This window comes from Onychostruthus taczanowskii, unplaced genomic scaffold (assembly GCF_017590055.1).
Source record: "Onychostruthus taczanowskii isolate IOZ18803 unplaced genomic scaffold, ASM1759005v1 scaffold7, whole genome shotgun sequence".
NCBI lineage: Eukaryota > Metazoa > Chordata > Aves > Passeriformes > Passeridae > Onychostruthus > Onychostruthus taczanowskii.
Window position 1 is genome coordinate 13,123,660 of NW_024504786.1, and position 15,560 is coordinate 13,139,219.

General features: G+C 44.6%; 1 protein-coding gene across 1 annotated transcript in view; it reads right to left on the reverse strand.

Annotated features, from left to right (window-relative positions):
- The window catches only part of SYDE2 (synapse defective Rho GTPase homolog 2), a 28,115-nt gene extending 12,875 nt beyond the window's left edge, over nt 1-15,240 (reverse strand). Inside the window, exons 1-3 of the mRNA XM_041421591.1 lie at nt 15,077-15,240; nt 10,989-11,690; nt 1,585-2,684 (exon numbers count right to left, since the gene is read on the reverse strand). Of these exons, the coding sequence (XP_041277525.1) occupies nt 1,585-2,684; nt 10,989-11,690; nt 15,077-15,185 (1,911 nt within the window). The 5' untranslated portion in view covers nt 15,186-15,240. The remainder of the gene's footprint in view (nt 1-1,584; nt 2,685-10,988; nt 11,691-15,076) is intronic.
- Between the last annotated feature and the right edge of the window lie 320 nt (nt 15,241-15,560).

The following is a 15,560-nucleotide window of genomic DNA, read 5'->3' on the forward strand; positions in this document are numbered from 1 at the left end:
CACCTGTACTGTCTCAAGACCATGAGAATGAAGGTATGCAAGCAAAAGTATTTTTCTGGTCATATATGAATTGGAAAGTTACTCAATGGAATTTGTACTGCCCCGTTCTCAAGACAATTTCCCATTCTGCCTAAGACCATTTCTTTTAAAGTTTCCTAATGCCACATCTGAAATTCAGGTGGAGCTTATGCACCATCACAGTATTTGCACTCTATAGGAAAGTCAAAAATGTCGGACAAACATGTGGTTAAAAGAAGAAGTTAACTGTATATTTTGCAGATTTGGTTCTCTCTGTGCAAATACAAAAATAGATTTCATGTTCAAAAGCATCAGGTACGTTCAGATAACTCAAATCCCAATTGCTTCATTACCAGTGTTGCCTTGATTACCCAATATCATTTGCATGACTAGGTACAAATAAGCCTATAATAAAGTGCTGAAACCATAGGACACATACACTAGAAAGAATGAAACTTCTTTTTTCCAGTGACTGGATGTTAGGAGAAGTATCCACAAGAAAAATCACACAGCTAATACCAGCAATGACTTTCAGCAAAAGAGCCACATGGAAGTTCCATTTCCCTCTATAGTTCATGACCTGGGTTATAAACAGCAGAGCTAATCTCATCACACCTGCAAGCATATCCAACCTGTCAGCAATTTAAAATAGCAACACTGGTAGGTGTGACTACTTCTCAATTTCACCTGAGTGAGAACAGGTGCAAAAGACAAGGAGGGCTCACGTTTGCTGTGGAATAGCAGGCAAGAGTCCTCCCACCAGTTTCAAACTAATTGCCATGGGGAACATCTGAGCTTAGGACTGTGCACAGTCCTTCTTCATAGACCTCTTGTCTAGCACCCATAACCAGTGATTTATTTCCATACCTCATTTCTCATACATATTTTTGTTCATTAGATTACATCAACCAATAATGGCATGAAAAAAAGACACTGGGCACTTTTGCTTTGCAGCACTCCCAATTTTGAGAACAACCTAAAGAAAGACAAGGAGCAGTGGTGTGGGCAAAGAACTAATTCAGCCCCTCAGGGACTCATCCTCATCCTAATGCTGTGTACAAAGTGATCACAGAGATGGGTCTTAGGCACACTGGCTTCAGACTGCACAAAAAGATGGGCTCACTGTGTCCCAGCTTTGGATTTGAGCAAACAGTGAACCATATCATTTTTGCATTTAGATGTGTGTTCCTACAGACTGACCCATGTCTCAGGGGTCAAACATTCTCAAGTTCTCAACTGATCTCTGCTTTCTGAGGGTGACTCTACACACTGGGGGCTGCAGGTTTGTTTCACTATCCCCACTCCTAAAGCTCTGCTGGGAGCAACTCCTGTGAGCAAGTGTACTCCTCCTCTAGAGAGGCCAAGCTGGAAGTGCTGATTGCACACAGCCCTGTTATTCCTCCCACATTACAACTGCCAGTGTTCACCACATACAAGCAGCAAACGAAAAAAGACTTGTAAAGATGTTTTTAATTTCCCCCATTTTCACTCACTATTTCACTCACTGCAACAACAGCTATCTCAACACAGAAATATTGACAAAAGAGATTAAAATATGCACAGTACCTGACAGCCTCTCTTTTCAATCTCCAGAATGCATTTCTGCAACAAAAGTGGCACCATCAAGCCTGCATTTTCCTTCTCTACAACTTTCCGAGCATCTACCCCAAACATCACAGGCTCACGGTCTGCGTCAAGGCCATCGAGAGAGTTCTCCCACTGCTCCATGAGTGACAGCTTGACATAAATGAGCCCCCTGGGCTCCAGTTTGACAGCCAGCTGATGCGTTTTGGTGACCCGAAAGAGAGTGGGAAGAGCCACAGTTCCATGACAACACACTCTGTTTTTCCGTGGGGTGGGTTCCCAGCTGAACACCACCAGCTTTAAGTGCTGAGCATTTTCGATTTCTATGTTGAATGTGTGGTCCATGTCAAGAAATGTTGTCCTACATGTGAGCAGGGCAGTCCTTGCTTTGTTTACTGAGTCAACCTGTATTGCACAAAAGACATCTTTTGAGTCTATTCGTGGTGGCTTTAAGTCTTCAGCACCATAAAAGTGAATGCTCATGAGTCCAGAGATGTACTGAGAGCACTTGGGTTGATCAGAGAAGTTGTAGTGTCTGAAGGCATCGATATCTATTTCAGGTTTACCACTATTACTTGGAAGGCTCTCCTTTCCTTTCCCACACTTGGTGTCATGTCTGTGTTTACCTGATTTTGTTATAAGTTCAGGAGAATCACCATCACTGAGGTAACCACCTTTGTTGAAGGATTTGGAGCTCCTTGAGCTCTTCTTTTTGTAGGTGTGTTGTGAGGACACACTGCTGTCAAGATGGTAACGGCTTATCACATTCCTGCTGGCAGCTGTGGTTGAGTTTCCAGAAGAAGGCAAAGACACTGTATGGCTTGTATCCCGGCAGCTACTTTTCAGCAGGGAAGGAGGATTATCTGAACTACTATGGCTTGAACTTCCCTTCACACTCAGCTTTCTGCTCAGCTCTGGCAGCTTTTTCATTTTCATGGAAAGCTTCCTCACAGTCCTGGGAGATTTAATTCTATCAGGGAAAGGCCAGTTGATTGATCCGCTTTTTTTCAGGGGACTGGGACTTGGAGGAGAAACCTCTGTGGAGGGTATATCAGGCTTGCGTGCAAGAGCAGCTCCAAACCCTTTAGAAGAAAAGAGAAGGAATATTAATTTTCAAACTGCAATTCTTGGCAATGAAAAAGTAAATCCTGAACTTGCGGAAAACATGTACCATTTGTCATAACCTGATAAGTACAATTCATTCAGACAAACATCACTCATTCAGTCAGATGTTCATAAGCGTTCAGAAAGCTGTGCCCTGCTGACTTGTTCAGCCAAACTTGGCAATTCATTGTCAAAAGCCAGATTTGTTCTGCTTTATGGAGATGAAAGGGCCAGAAACTACATATAAACAAATGAGCAATTGCACCCTCTGCATTCAGCTCGACCCATTTGCGCTGCATCCCCCACACGAACACACAGCCACATTCCTGGGGCACAAGTGCAAGGAAACAAGACTTACTGAAAAAATCCTGGAAATATGGCAAAGGCACCCTTGTCTACAGAGCAGTTAGCTACACAGCCAACACATCAGCATTGCCACTCCTCTTATGTCTAGAGGAAAGACACTTGTCTCTAGTAAAGAATGTGGCTCTTTGTGTCCCTCTAGTACCTCAAAGAGCCCTAAATCTCTCCTGCGTAGATGCAGGCAGTCTCACACCTTTTCTTTCATTTCTCTCAGCTCCTCCTTTCTACAGCATGATGTTAGATTTATTCCTTCGAAAAGCTGCATCCTGCACTGCCTCATTTCACTGCCAGCCAGCAACCTTCCATGTTTCCTGGCACTACCACCCCACAAGAGTGTTTAAAGTTAGACAGTTCCCAAGTGACATTCTCAAAGGAAATCACGTCCCTTTCAAGGTACCAAAAAAAAACCCCAACAAGCACTGCTGCTAAAAAGAGCAAAAGAAAAAAACCAAACCAACAACACTCCTTCAATTCAGCAGTAAAGAACAGCTAATTAAGGAACACAATTAGACATAAGCCAGTACTGCACACAGACAGGAACCTGTGGCTCACCTCATGCTCTAATACTCAAGGAAATGCAAATACCAAGATTTTCTCAAGCCACACTCACTTTTACCAGCATGAGGCAGTAATAACTGTAAGGAAATTGATCAATTTACCTGAGGTAGGAAACCACGCAGGAGGAAAGCTGAGGCCAGAATGACAGATAGATATTAATAAAATTACTTTCACTTAGAGTCACTTTTCCTCTCCTTAGAGTGCCTCTTGCTAGCAACTGCCATCCCAGTCACCATTTTCAAATGTTAGCAGCTCCCAAGAGGACTGGGTAGCCTTGCCTGTGCAGGCTGGGCTTCTATAGAGCCCCTAAACACACCAACCCTGTGTGAAGCAATTAGCCCAGGCAGCTCACAGAGACTCAAACACCTTTATCCATCCATCATTCCTCTTTACTAGCCATGGAAAAGGAGACTGTTTACAGCATATAAAAAGAAAGAAAGAAGAGTTGTTTTCACAAGATGCTTAGTAAACCATACTTTAAAGGGGTTTCTCCTTCAGATTTGCCAAGGACTTACTACATTAATTCTAAATAAATCACTCCAAGCCCACAGCAAGTGATTCTTACAAGTGCTTTGTGCATTCAAATTAATTTCCACCATTGGACTGTAATGTACTTTTTATATTTCACCAAGCCTTAACAGCTAAATCAGGCAATATGGTCTTTGACCAAAGTCATCTGCTGTGGTTTTGGTTCCCTTGCCCCCTTCCAAGAAAAACCCTACAAAGGCTAGTTCTAGTCTCAACAGAAGTTTGGATTAAGTAACTTTTGAAGACAGTTGCTTAAAAGAGTATCTTTATAAAAGGAAGTTTCAGTTACTAAGAATAATGCATAGAATCTGTTTTCCAGAGGACCAGAAGAAAATTCATTTAATCCTGCATCTCATGGAAGTACTTCCCTTGCAGGGGAAGGGCTATTTCTAGCACGCCTGCTGTGCTTTTCTGGCAAGCAGCTAGTTAGAAATGTGGTGTTTGATAAAAGCAGACAAAGCCTTCCCTTGTACTGCAAATCACTGCACGGTCCCACTGGTGGGCTGGCGTGGAGCACTCTATAGCAATCACTGCCACACTGCAGCCTCTAGCATTAATCTCCCCTTTCTGTCAAAACTCCTTGGCACAGGCTTGGAAAAGCAGGCCAGCAAATTAAACTTCCCCCCCCAGCTCATTAAAACCAAAGAGTCAATCTAACACTATGACTTTTATGTGTCCAACTTCTGCTGCGTTCAGCACCAAACAGTTAAAGTGAAATATGCGGCTGGAGGAAACTTAACAGTTGAGTATTATGCAGGATGGTATTCCCATCAGCACTGAGCCACATGTTGTTCCACTAAAGCCAGCAATGTGCTGAGGTATGCACGCAATTTTAAAAGAGTGTACATGACAACTCTGAACAAGCTGCAGGAGGAGTTGCAGCACAGTCCAGTAACACTTCCCTTCCCAGCCTACCCAGCTTTCTCACAAGGTTGACAGAGAAACCGAGGTGCTCCTCTTTTCTCAACCAAGTTACAAGATTGCGCTGCAAACAGCAGTTAGACATTCAAAATATCCTTACAGAAGGGTGACAGGAGAAGACAAAACATAAGAGGCACCTGTTGCACCAGGTCAGCACAGGGATGGTCAGTTTTATATACACAGCTGACCATTTGTATGTGTATGTAACATTTATCTTTTACAGTGACAACACTCAAGCTCTGGAACAAACAGGGATGTGGAAGAGACTTCACCCCTGCAGGTTTCCAAGCTGCAACTGCATGGGGTGGAGAAGGTGTCTCATTTAGGCTCCTTGTTCCACTGAAGGGTAAGATGATCATCTGATGCCCTCTCCAGCCTGGGCTGTTCTATTACACTGGCTTTAACACATTTACCTTGTGCCTTCTGACACTTCAGCAGTATGAATACAGAAAAAAAGGAACCTTTTGGAGGACAATGCAATCCAAGTCAAAACGAACTGACACCCTAAGTAACTGAGTGTAACATCAGCTGTGGGTTCAGCTTGAGTACAGAGCCAGCTTTTACTTTGCTCAGCACTGTGGCTGTGTGAAAGCATAAAGCCTTTCCACAGCCACAGAAACACGAGGAGCCCACAACGCCTCACAAACCAGGCCCCTCTGCCAGCCCATCCATGCACGTGTCCACAGGACAGTCACTAGTGTCCCCTCAGCCGAGCAGACCCCTACACAACACTGCCCCAAGGGAAGAGAGGGCTCACACTCAAGCAGTTACAACACAGCCCCTGCCAGACATGTGCAGTGATTTAGCACAGTAAACATGCTTGTCTGACCCTGTTTAATGCTGTTTATATGTGTTTGGGCACATTTATCACTGTCACATCCATTGCCACCAACACATGCTGTTTTACAGGCATATTTGACTACTCTCTTATATATGTCACATTCCTCATTGCTTAAGATAGGGTTTCTGAGTTACTTTAAAGTTACTCAGAAAACCTGCAATTTATTTTTGGGCAACAAGTTGAAGTGACTAAGTTGGCCAGAAAGATATCAATTGCTTACTACACCAAGCTACTGAAGCATCAAAAAGCCACTCTCACACCTAATGGAAATACTGAGCTAATGTATTAAAAATGAAAAAGCAGCAAATCAAAACAGAAGAGCACAAATACCTCAAAACTGTTCTTGTAGCAAACAACAGTTGAAAGAAGGCTACTGTTTTTCTGTGGTAGAATCCACAAGAGATACTGACCTGGATCCTCAACACACTGCACATCAGTTCTACTGATGTCACAGGTTGTTAAGTTTCTCAGGTGCAGGCACAGTTCTAGACCTGTTCTGATATAAAAATTCAGAGCAGAACTGTAAATGGCATTGAGAGAACAACTCATGATATATCAAATTGAAGCAGTCCCTATCTCACGTACTGCTTCAGAGTCAAGGAATATAGAAATTATTAAAATGGTAAAAAAAAAAAAAATCTCAGAATTTTGTAAAGATAGTTTGCTTTCTTTGGTTACTATACACACTGATACTAATAAAATTGTGATTAATTCATTAACTTTTGTAGGAGCAAAAGACAGAAAACACATTGCTTAAAACAGTGCACTGATTGAAACGGGAGGTGGTTACAGCACACCCCCCAAGGCTCAGGCACGAGAGGTGAAGGGGGTGACCAGTGCCCGCTCCTCACCCTGGTGGTGATCCTCAGAGCATCCACCACGGGCTAGCTCACTGCAGACAGGAGCACGGGTAACAGCACTTTACTGAGCAGATTTAAAGAGTTCAGCATCTCCAAAGCAGCGTGAGTTTGCTGCAGATATTTTAAACACTAATGACCCTGCACATGAAGGACAGGGGCTCTGCTCAGACGCTGGAGCTGCACCAAGGCACTCGCGGAGCACCGCGGCCGTGCCAGGCACTGTCTGCTCAGGCTGCTCTCACGAACATTTCCTCTCCTCACTGCATCTTTCACATGCATGAAAAGCAGCTTTGCCCCTATTTTCCCCATCAGAGGATACAAACAGTTACTCAGGACAAAACAGAAACTGAAAAAGGCAATAATTATTTTGACAGAACTGCTCCCACTCCACAGTGTTACATCCTGTTGTTTCTTTCACCAGCAGGTCTTTATGGCATTGTCACCCCATGAAGTCAAGACAAATGCATGAATAAGCCCCTGACCTCCAAAAGCATGTGCACAAACTCCCCAAAAACCCCCTAAAAACTGGATTCATCTCTGCAGGAGAGAGAGGGAACAGAGGGATCTTTCTGCCAAATCCCTAACCATTCTAGTATCTCACACATTGTGCAAGTTATTTCACATCAATGCACTTCTGCCTTGTGAAACCACAGCTCCTTGCACTTGAAAAACAGGTAAACCACAAAGCATCTTCCATCTGGGAAAAAAACATTAAATTTCAAAAATAGTATTTGTAACATGTGGAAGGAAAGGTGTAGGTAGCACTTGCCCCCCAGTATACTCTATGTGTATTGCTGAAAGCTTGCCTGGGACACGCAAGCATGCAAAATATTTGCATACACCGGCCCCAAAAGATGTATTTGGAAACCAGGATAATGGTCACAGTCTAAGTGGAGAAAGAGCCCTGTAGTTTTAATAGGAATTAAGCCAAGTTCCAGTTGGCACATATCAAGGTTAAGTGGGAATATGGGATCCATCTTCACTTGCCATAACATTGGAAAGAAATTGTTTACAGTGATTCTTACCAGGATTTTCCACCCAGACAGCTAACTCAAGTACATTTTTAGTAACAACAGCACAATCCAGATCCTGGCAACCTTCAGTGCACCGGTCCTACCAGGATGTCTCTCAGCTACAGATACAGGAGATGATTCCACTCATTAGGTAGGCACTAATACCAACAGTTATCCTCCCAAAAGCAAAAATATTGCAAATTCTTCAGAAGGCACTATTCAGAGCTCTGTGGTGTAAATCTGCCTCAGGAGCCAACATTACAAAGGGATGCTTTTCTTCAACAATTTGCAGGTGATACACACATCTACAGAAACACACAGTTATGAGTTCAGTCCTAAAGAGTTATAAAGAAAATTTACTTCAACATTTTACAGAGAAAAAAAAATGCATATTGCATTTGTAACAAAAAAAAAAATCTGTTTTTCAATCATAACCATTTTGTCTGTGCAAGGAGACACATAATTAAATACAGCCTCCAGGGTTCTTTCCACCTAAAGTCTTCTCCCACAGACCTAAGAGCCTAAGCTGGGCTGTTTCAACATTATTAACTTGGAACCAAGTTACCTTCTTTCTCCTATATGTGTTAGAAAGAAAATACATTATTTTTTTTCCCAAGCTCTGCTATAAGGGTGCCTTATTTCTAATCAGTTTCTTTTTTAAAGCCAACAAGGCCAGAATTATTCAGGAAGGAATTACCTGACAAATCCTATTAACATAAATGGCCTTTACTGTAGAAAGTAACCAGATTAATACCAGGAGCTAGCAGTGTAAATTAAGAATATGGAACAAATTAGCACCTTTACAATTATGATCCATTGTACTAGTAACAGATACAAGAAATAACTATTTGGTGCTCTGTTTGGAAAGACCCACAATAACAGAATTCTATCATTTATTCTTTTAATAAAAAAATCTCCTGTCTAATAAAGACTCAAAAAAGTAAGCAAAAAGAAAAAAAAAAAAAAAGGCATTACTATTTTCTCTCTACAAAGCTGGAAATTCAAGTAAGGCAAAAATGTCTAAAATTTTAAAGGTAAAATTCCTTCCACTGTCCAAAGAAGAAAACAGCAAATGACAAAATAAACAAATATATATATTTTGTTGGATTTTGTACTGCCCCACTTTTTTCTGTCTGTGCTTCCCGAAATCTAACATTTAGGCTCCAATGCTAACCAATATCGACATATTATATATGATATCAAAAATAAAGGCAAGAAGACTTTTCTCCAAAGCTTTCATTTCTGATTTGACAGGAGTTACTGCTTAATGTACCCAGCTCTCTACAAACAGACACATCCATTTCATACCAGCTGTATAATTCAAACAAGGCCCTAACACAAATAAAGTGAAATTGGCCATGGTGCCTTTCATGTAGTAATTTTATATGGATGAGCTGTCATTTTAAATTTGACTGGAAATAACTGTAGATACTTTAACTGGATTAAAAAGAACTAAGCCACTTCTCCATAATAAAGCCAATTACTAAGCAGCAGGGATCCACTTCATCATCAATTAATCTATTCAATGTGATCACCACCCAACACATGTAGAAGGAGAGCTGCATTTGAAGTACCTTAATTGACTAAATGCATAACAAACAATCAGGTGAAGTTCGTAACTTTTCTGTCAGTTTCAGGAAACTCTTGAAATTGACAACTTTGCTTTCAGAAATAAGCGCATCTTCAGTATGAAAACAAGTTTGACATTTTTCTTCTTACAGGAAGGGACTAACTTATTTTAAAAAATAAACAGTCACCCACATATAGAGAGATTAACCAACTAAATGGAGGTCAAGCACTTTGCAGGACACACATGGCCTTCCTAAATAACCACACTTAGTGACCTCTACAAAGCATCTAGAGCCCCAACAACGACAAAAATCTACCAAAGAACATATTATCTCATCTGTCTTGCAGGCAAATAAAACCGGTCTAAGTATGTAAAACAGCTATAAAGTGAGCTATTTGTAATAAATGCCCAAAAACTTTAACACACTTTGCAACTACAAATATGCTTGTATTCGCAGCATTTCCATGAAAAGAACAAAATGTGAGCCCCCAGAAGACTGAGTTTTTCCTTCTGCTGTTTACAGCAGTTGCTCTGGTGCCTTTGAAAACAAACCCTGTTCCCAGAAGTAATATCTTTACACCAGGAATCCAGGCACAGCAGCTCCCAGTATACAGGGACATGGGGCCAGAGACGGTGAGGCTGGATGGGGAAAAAGAAGCCCAAAAAGAAGCCCCTCCAGAAGGCAATGCACACCTGGGCTTCCACATCAATGCTTCAGGTCCTTTGCGATGAACCAGGCAGAAATACAGGCTCTTAAATGCCAGTGTAAACTTTCTCCAAAGAAAGGAGCCTGGAATTCCGTGTCTCCTGAACTTTATGCTGTTTCTAACTTTGAACAGGACACTAGAGTTAAGGTCGAGATAATACAAGGCACGTAAGTAATTAAAAGTAATACCTTTTTGGAAAGGGTTGGGAGAGTTTTTTCTACTTATTTTTGTTTGGTGTGGTTTTATATTTGTTTGGGGTTTTTTAACAGACTGGGAAAAATCCTTAATATGATGCTGAATTCACACACTAATGGAATTATGGAAACGAGACTATCAAACACTCAGCCAAAGATAACAAGGAACAAAGAGGCTGGCTCCTGAAAGTGAAAACCACTCTTCTCCAGTCTATTAGATTAGCCTGAGACAGTCAACAAGACAGTAATTACAGAAAGCGACGTGATGAATAGCACTTATATGGTCTACCAAAAAGTCTTTATTAAAAAGTCCCAGACAGCAAGTTAAAGAAACTTCTGCAGACATTAAGTAGCTTTGAGGCAGGAATCCAAGGCCAGGGCTAGACACCAGCTGACAAAGGAAACCCAGTGTGTCCTCACATTACCAGGCTTCAGCAAGCTCGTTTTGTAAAACCTTTGTCTTCAGTGAGGTGGGGGCCAAAGAGACCCAGGCCAACCACACTTGGACACGCCATGAACAAACTGGGAAACAGCTGTGCACCTCTGCACTTATCAGGCATCAGTCTCACAACCCGAGTCATTTCCAATGCACTTGACACACATTTCCACCAAAAGTTTACTTGATAACACAAGAGGTGGAGAAAGAGAAAAAGAGACATAACAAAGGTTAATTATTCCTCTAAAATACAACAGAGGTGCAAACACTTATGTTCCTGGGCAGTCTTACCTGTGGAAGGACACTTGAAGGCAGGATTGTCCTCTGCTGTTGGCACAGCGGGAGCCTTGCAGGCCAGCTTCTGCAGGGGCTGCAGCGCGTGCTCCCCGGGCTGTGTGGCATCCGCCTGGCTGCCCTCAGCGGGCTGTGCCGCCCGGCCGCTCCCCGAGCTCTCCGCGGGGCGTGTGGGACCCTCATGGGGACTCGCGGCCATCCCAGAGTCACCCCCAGGGTGGCCTTTGTACCGAACTGACGGGGAGCCCACAGCAACAAGGCTGTTCACAGCAGGAGGGTGGACCCCGGGCAAGTCGGGCTCATCATCTTCAGGGATGGGGTTGTACCATATTTCTCCTTCATCATCGGCGTCGCCCTCCTCGCCGCAGTCCGGGGCAGCGCTCCCCAGCAGGCCGCAGCTCCGCGCCCCGCGCTCCCGCCCCGCAGGGAGCCCACGGCAGGGAGCCCACGGCACTGCGGGCTCAGGCAGCGGGACGGGAGACCTGGGCACCGGGACAACGGCCCCGAGCTCTTCCTTACAGGCATTTTCTTCTTCCAGAGGAGGAGGAGGCCGTCGGTGGGTGCTCTGCTGCAGCCAGCTGCGTTTCTTGGAAACGGTGATGCTGTTCACCTGCGGCCTGTGCTCGGGCACCTCGCTGGCCTGGGGGCACTCGGGCTCCTTCCTGCTTCTCGAAGCTATGTAAACATTTTCTATGAAATCTGTTCCCAGAAAGGAAGGCAAAAAAAAAGGGAAAGACAAATGTTTAGAATGTCGTTTCGCTTTTGACAGATAAACACATCTGCTGTCGTATAACACTTGCATCAGACCTCATCCAAAAGGACAAAAGGTGATATGAGCACAAAATTAGATTTCAGCCCATCAAAGCAGAATGTGCACATAATGAACCAGGCATGTTTGGCTGTATTTTTAACACCATGTAATTTAGATAAGTGGCAGTGAGATAGCTCTGCTGAAAGGTCATGCATACTTCCACAAAAATGGCTGCTTTTTTCTGCCAAGTTCAGGTGCAATCGGTTTGAAAAGTTACTACACAGTACTTCTCCAGTTTAGTTATGCCAGTGAAGAAACAGTCCCAATGTACTGTTTAAATGGCTACAAAACCCCCTCATCTATTAAGTTCTAGATTTCTATATAAATAAAGGTGATGATATGTCTTACACAAGAACCTCCAGAAAGGACTGTCCTTATCCTATAATTACGACAGAAGCATCCCCTGATTTGGGGGGAATAAAACAAAACACACCAGCATGAAAATAAGGAAGGAGAAAGAAGAAATGTAGAGAAGTTTTTAAACAACAAAAATTTCACACAAGAAGTGAACAAATTCCACTGACTGTTCCCAGAACTTGAGAGTTTCACTGAAGCAACAGACAAACATTTAATTGTCCATGGAAAGTGCCACTCACACTTGAGCCCCCTGTCAGACCACAGCCAAGCTCCACTCCACAGCAGTGCCATAGTCCCTGGCTGCAGCACATCAGGGAGCTGCGACCCCTGCACTAGGACTGGAAGAAAAGCTGCAAACACATCCAAATTAAAGTCAGGGAGCAGTCAGCTAACCCTCATGCTGCTCTGCACACCAGGACAACCCACACTGGGCTCGCTCAGCCTTTGAGGCTGAACAGGGATAACTGGGTTCACATAAAACAGACAACCTCTTTTCACGTGAAGCCCTCTGCAATTGGAATTTCCAGATGGAAGCAGCTATTCCTTACTGCTTGAACATTATTCTTAGCAAAGAATCATCTTCACACCAATAATGGATGTTAAAATATGGGCACCTTTCTGGAGGACTCATGGAGCAGCTCTGTAAATCCAGCCAAGTTTGCTGTAGAAAGGGAGACATGAAAAAGACTCATTTGAACACCTTCCCTTTGACCCTCTTTTTAGGTTTGTACTTTAATGACAGAAGAGATCCTTGATAAGATCTGAAACACCACCATTTTATTTGATGAAAGATTCATCATTTGGTGATTTTTCAAAAGCATACAGTTTGCTTCTTCAGCTAAACTGCAGTATTATCACTGCTTGTGATTTGAAGAATTAACAAAATTAATCCTGCTCCTTTTGAAGCCTTTGCACACCTCCACTAAAGTGCTTTGCTACACTGGGGCCTATGTCAGCCAGGTAACAGAATCTGAGGAAAATGTGAATGCAGATCTCTTGTCAAGGTTTCAGTGATTTGGCAGCAATCATACTCCTTCCCAACGCCACAGCCTGGAAATGGAAGCATGCCGTTGTAATGGTTCCTCCTTACACACTGTCACACTACCATTTGAAGTAAGAACTCACCAAAAGGAGAGGAAACTAATCTGCAATGGGCTTAGGGCTATGCCTGTGTTTCCAAGAAGCCTGTTTGGGTCAGGGACTTCTCGGGTAGGCATCCTCCTGCCAGTGACAACTATCCCAAAGTCCTTGCTTCATTCCAAGGATGGTCCCTGCTCTGGTGACATAAATAGATGGAGCATCCGAGAGCTGTATTTCCACAAACAAAAATATCTGCTACTTCCTGCTTTGCTGTAGAAACACGGGTCCTTCCGCACTCGTTAGGACAGGCTGCAATTCCCAAAACAACAGGCTCCAAAGCAGTACAGTGTGCCTAAACACACACCCAGTGACACATCTGTGAGCCTCAGGCTGCCCTCCAGTCCTAGCAGCAGAAAACTTTGTTTTCAGCATCCACCCAGGTATCTCCATAACGAGCCATCTGCAAAAGCTTAGTGCAGAACCATCAATAAGCATGAGCCTCCAGCCTCCTCCACCAAGGCTGCTCGCAGGGACGCTCCTTCCATAGGAGTCAGGATGATCCCAACTCCCATTAGCCACCTGCTGCCAGAGGTCATTGATTGGAAATGCTCACTGAAACTCATCCAAGTCATACACTTACACAAACATCTCCCAACTGCAGTTTCTGCAATTGCTAGCAGTATTTGCAAGCACTGCTTCCCCTTTATTCGAACTTGGCCCTGATCCTGAAAGCCCTTATGCCTGTGTTTATTTTAGTAACAAACTGGTTCACATGCAAGTATCTGCACAACCAGTGGTTCAATATCACAGAGCTAGTTTTCAGTGTTGTTAGCTGTTACAGGAGTGAGTCAATTTTAAATAAATACAAAGCTCTGAGAGACCCACAGGTCAGGAACGTACTTTTTGTTCTAGAGCAATGCTTCATTCAGAAGAATGCTGCCTACTATTAGCATTTTCACATACCTATTTAATATTACATTTAATATAGTTAAGACCATGTCTCCACACATATACCAAACATGACAACAGTTCCTGTTCAAAAGACTTCAATATGGTGTTCAAGGAAAAAAAAAAAAAAAAAAAGTCAGGTATTTCCTTCACCTTTCACTCCATTGACAAAAAATTAAATAAATCAGTATTTCAAGTTAAGTTTGAATAATAATAGTAGCAACACGTGTATGCTCAGAAATAAAAGCTTCAATGTTTCAACTCAACTGCAGTCAAAACTGACCTGATGCCAACTCCGTGGGCACAGAAAATACTTCACCACGATACCATGCCTTGCTTTGCAGATTGCATGGAAGCAGGGCACAGCTTTATCCAACCTCTCCATATATGGATCAAACTCTCAGTTCTTCTGGCTGATATTTAAACACGTTCTCTTTCACTAAGCTTCCCAACAAAAGTATAACTACTATATATTCAAACGGAACAACGACAAAACTGAAAACTGATCTGTTAGATTTCGAGTGCATCTTTAAAAAGCGAGCAAACCACGCAACCCCAGCGGGCAAACAGCAGCCGAGGAGTGACAAGCAGATGTGGGAGACAAGAAAACGAGCAGGGAGGCGCACACAGCGCTGCTCGAAGCCGCAGGAGCTCTCGCTTTCACGAGGAATTCCCGCTCCCAGAAGCGGCGCAGGTACGGACGGCTCGCTGCCGCCGCTGAGGGCTGATCCGAGAGCCAAGCTCCCGCCCGCCCCGGCGCGGCGCTCCGGGCAGCGGGCACGGAGCATCCCGGTGCCGCGGGAGCCCCCGCCCGGCGCCGGCCGGCAGGTGGAGGAGCGGCCGCGGGCGGGCAGCCGGAGCCCCGCGGCCGAGCCCGGCGAGCACTTACCCTGCGGGGCGCAGACTCCGCCGTGGCGGTGCCCGGCGCCCGCCGCCGCGCCTCGCTGGGACCTTCTGCCCCGCAGCTTGGAGAGCGTCCTGCGCAGCGGGTCGGCCATGCCTGGCGCTGCCTCCGCGCCGCGCTCAGCGGGCGCTGCCCCCCCCCCGGGGGAACCGGGCTGGCTGAGGGGAGGGCCGTGCCCGCCGGAGGGGCCCGGGAGTGCCGTACGGAGTGCCGTACCCCCGGAGCCCTGCTGGGACCCGGCAGTGCCGTACTCCCGGGGCCCGGACCGTGCCCGCCGGAGGGGCCCGGGAGTGCCGTACCCCCGGCCCGAGCGCTGTGCGGGCACGGACTCCCCGTCGGTACCCCGTTCCCCACGGCGGCCCTGTGTCATCATCTCCTTCGGCTGCCATGTGCGCCGCGTTTCTTGACAAAGACCAAAGGAACCGCAGCAGATTTTAATCACTTACTTTCCCTTGATGTTGGCTCTCCC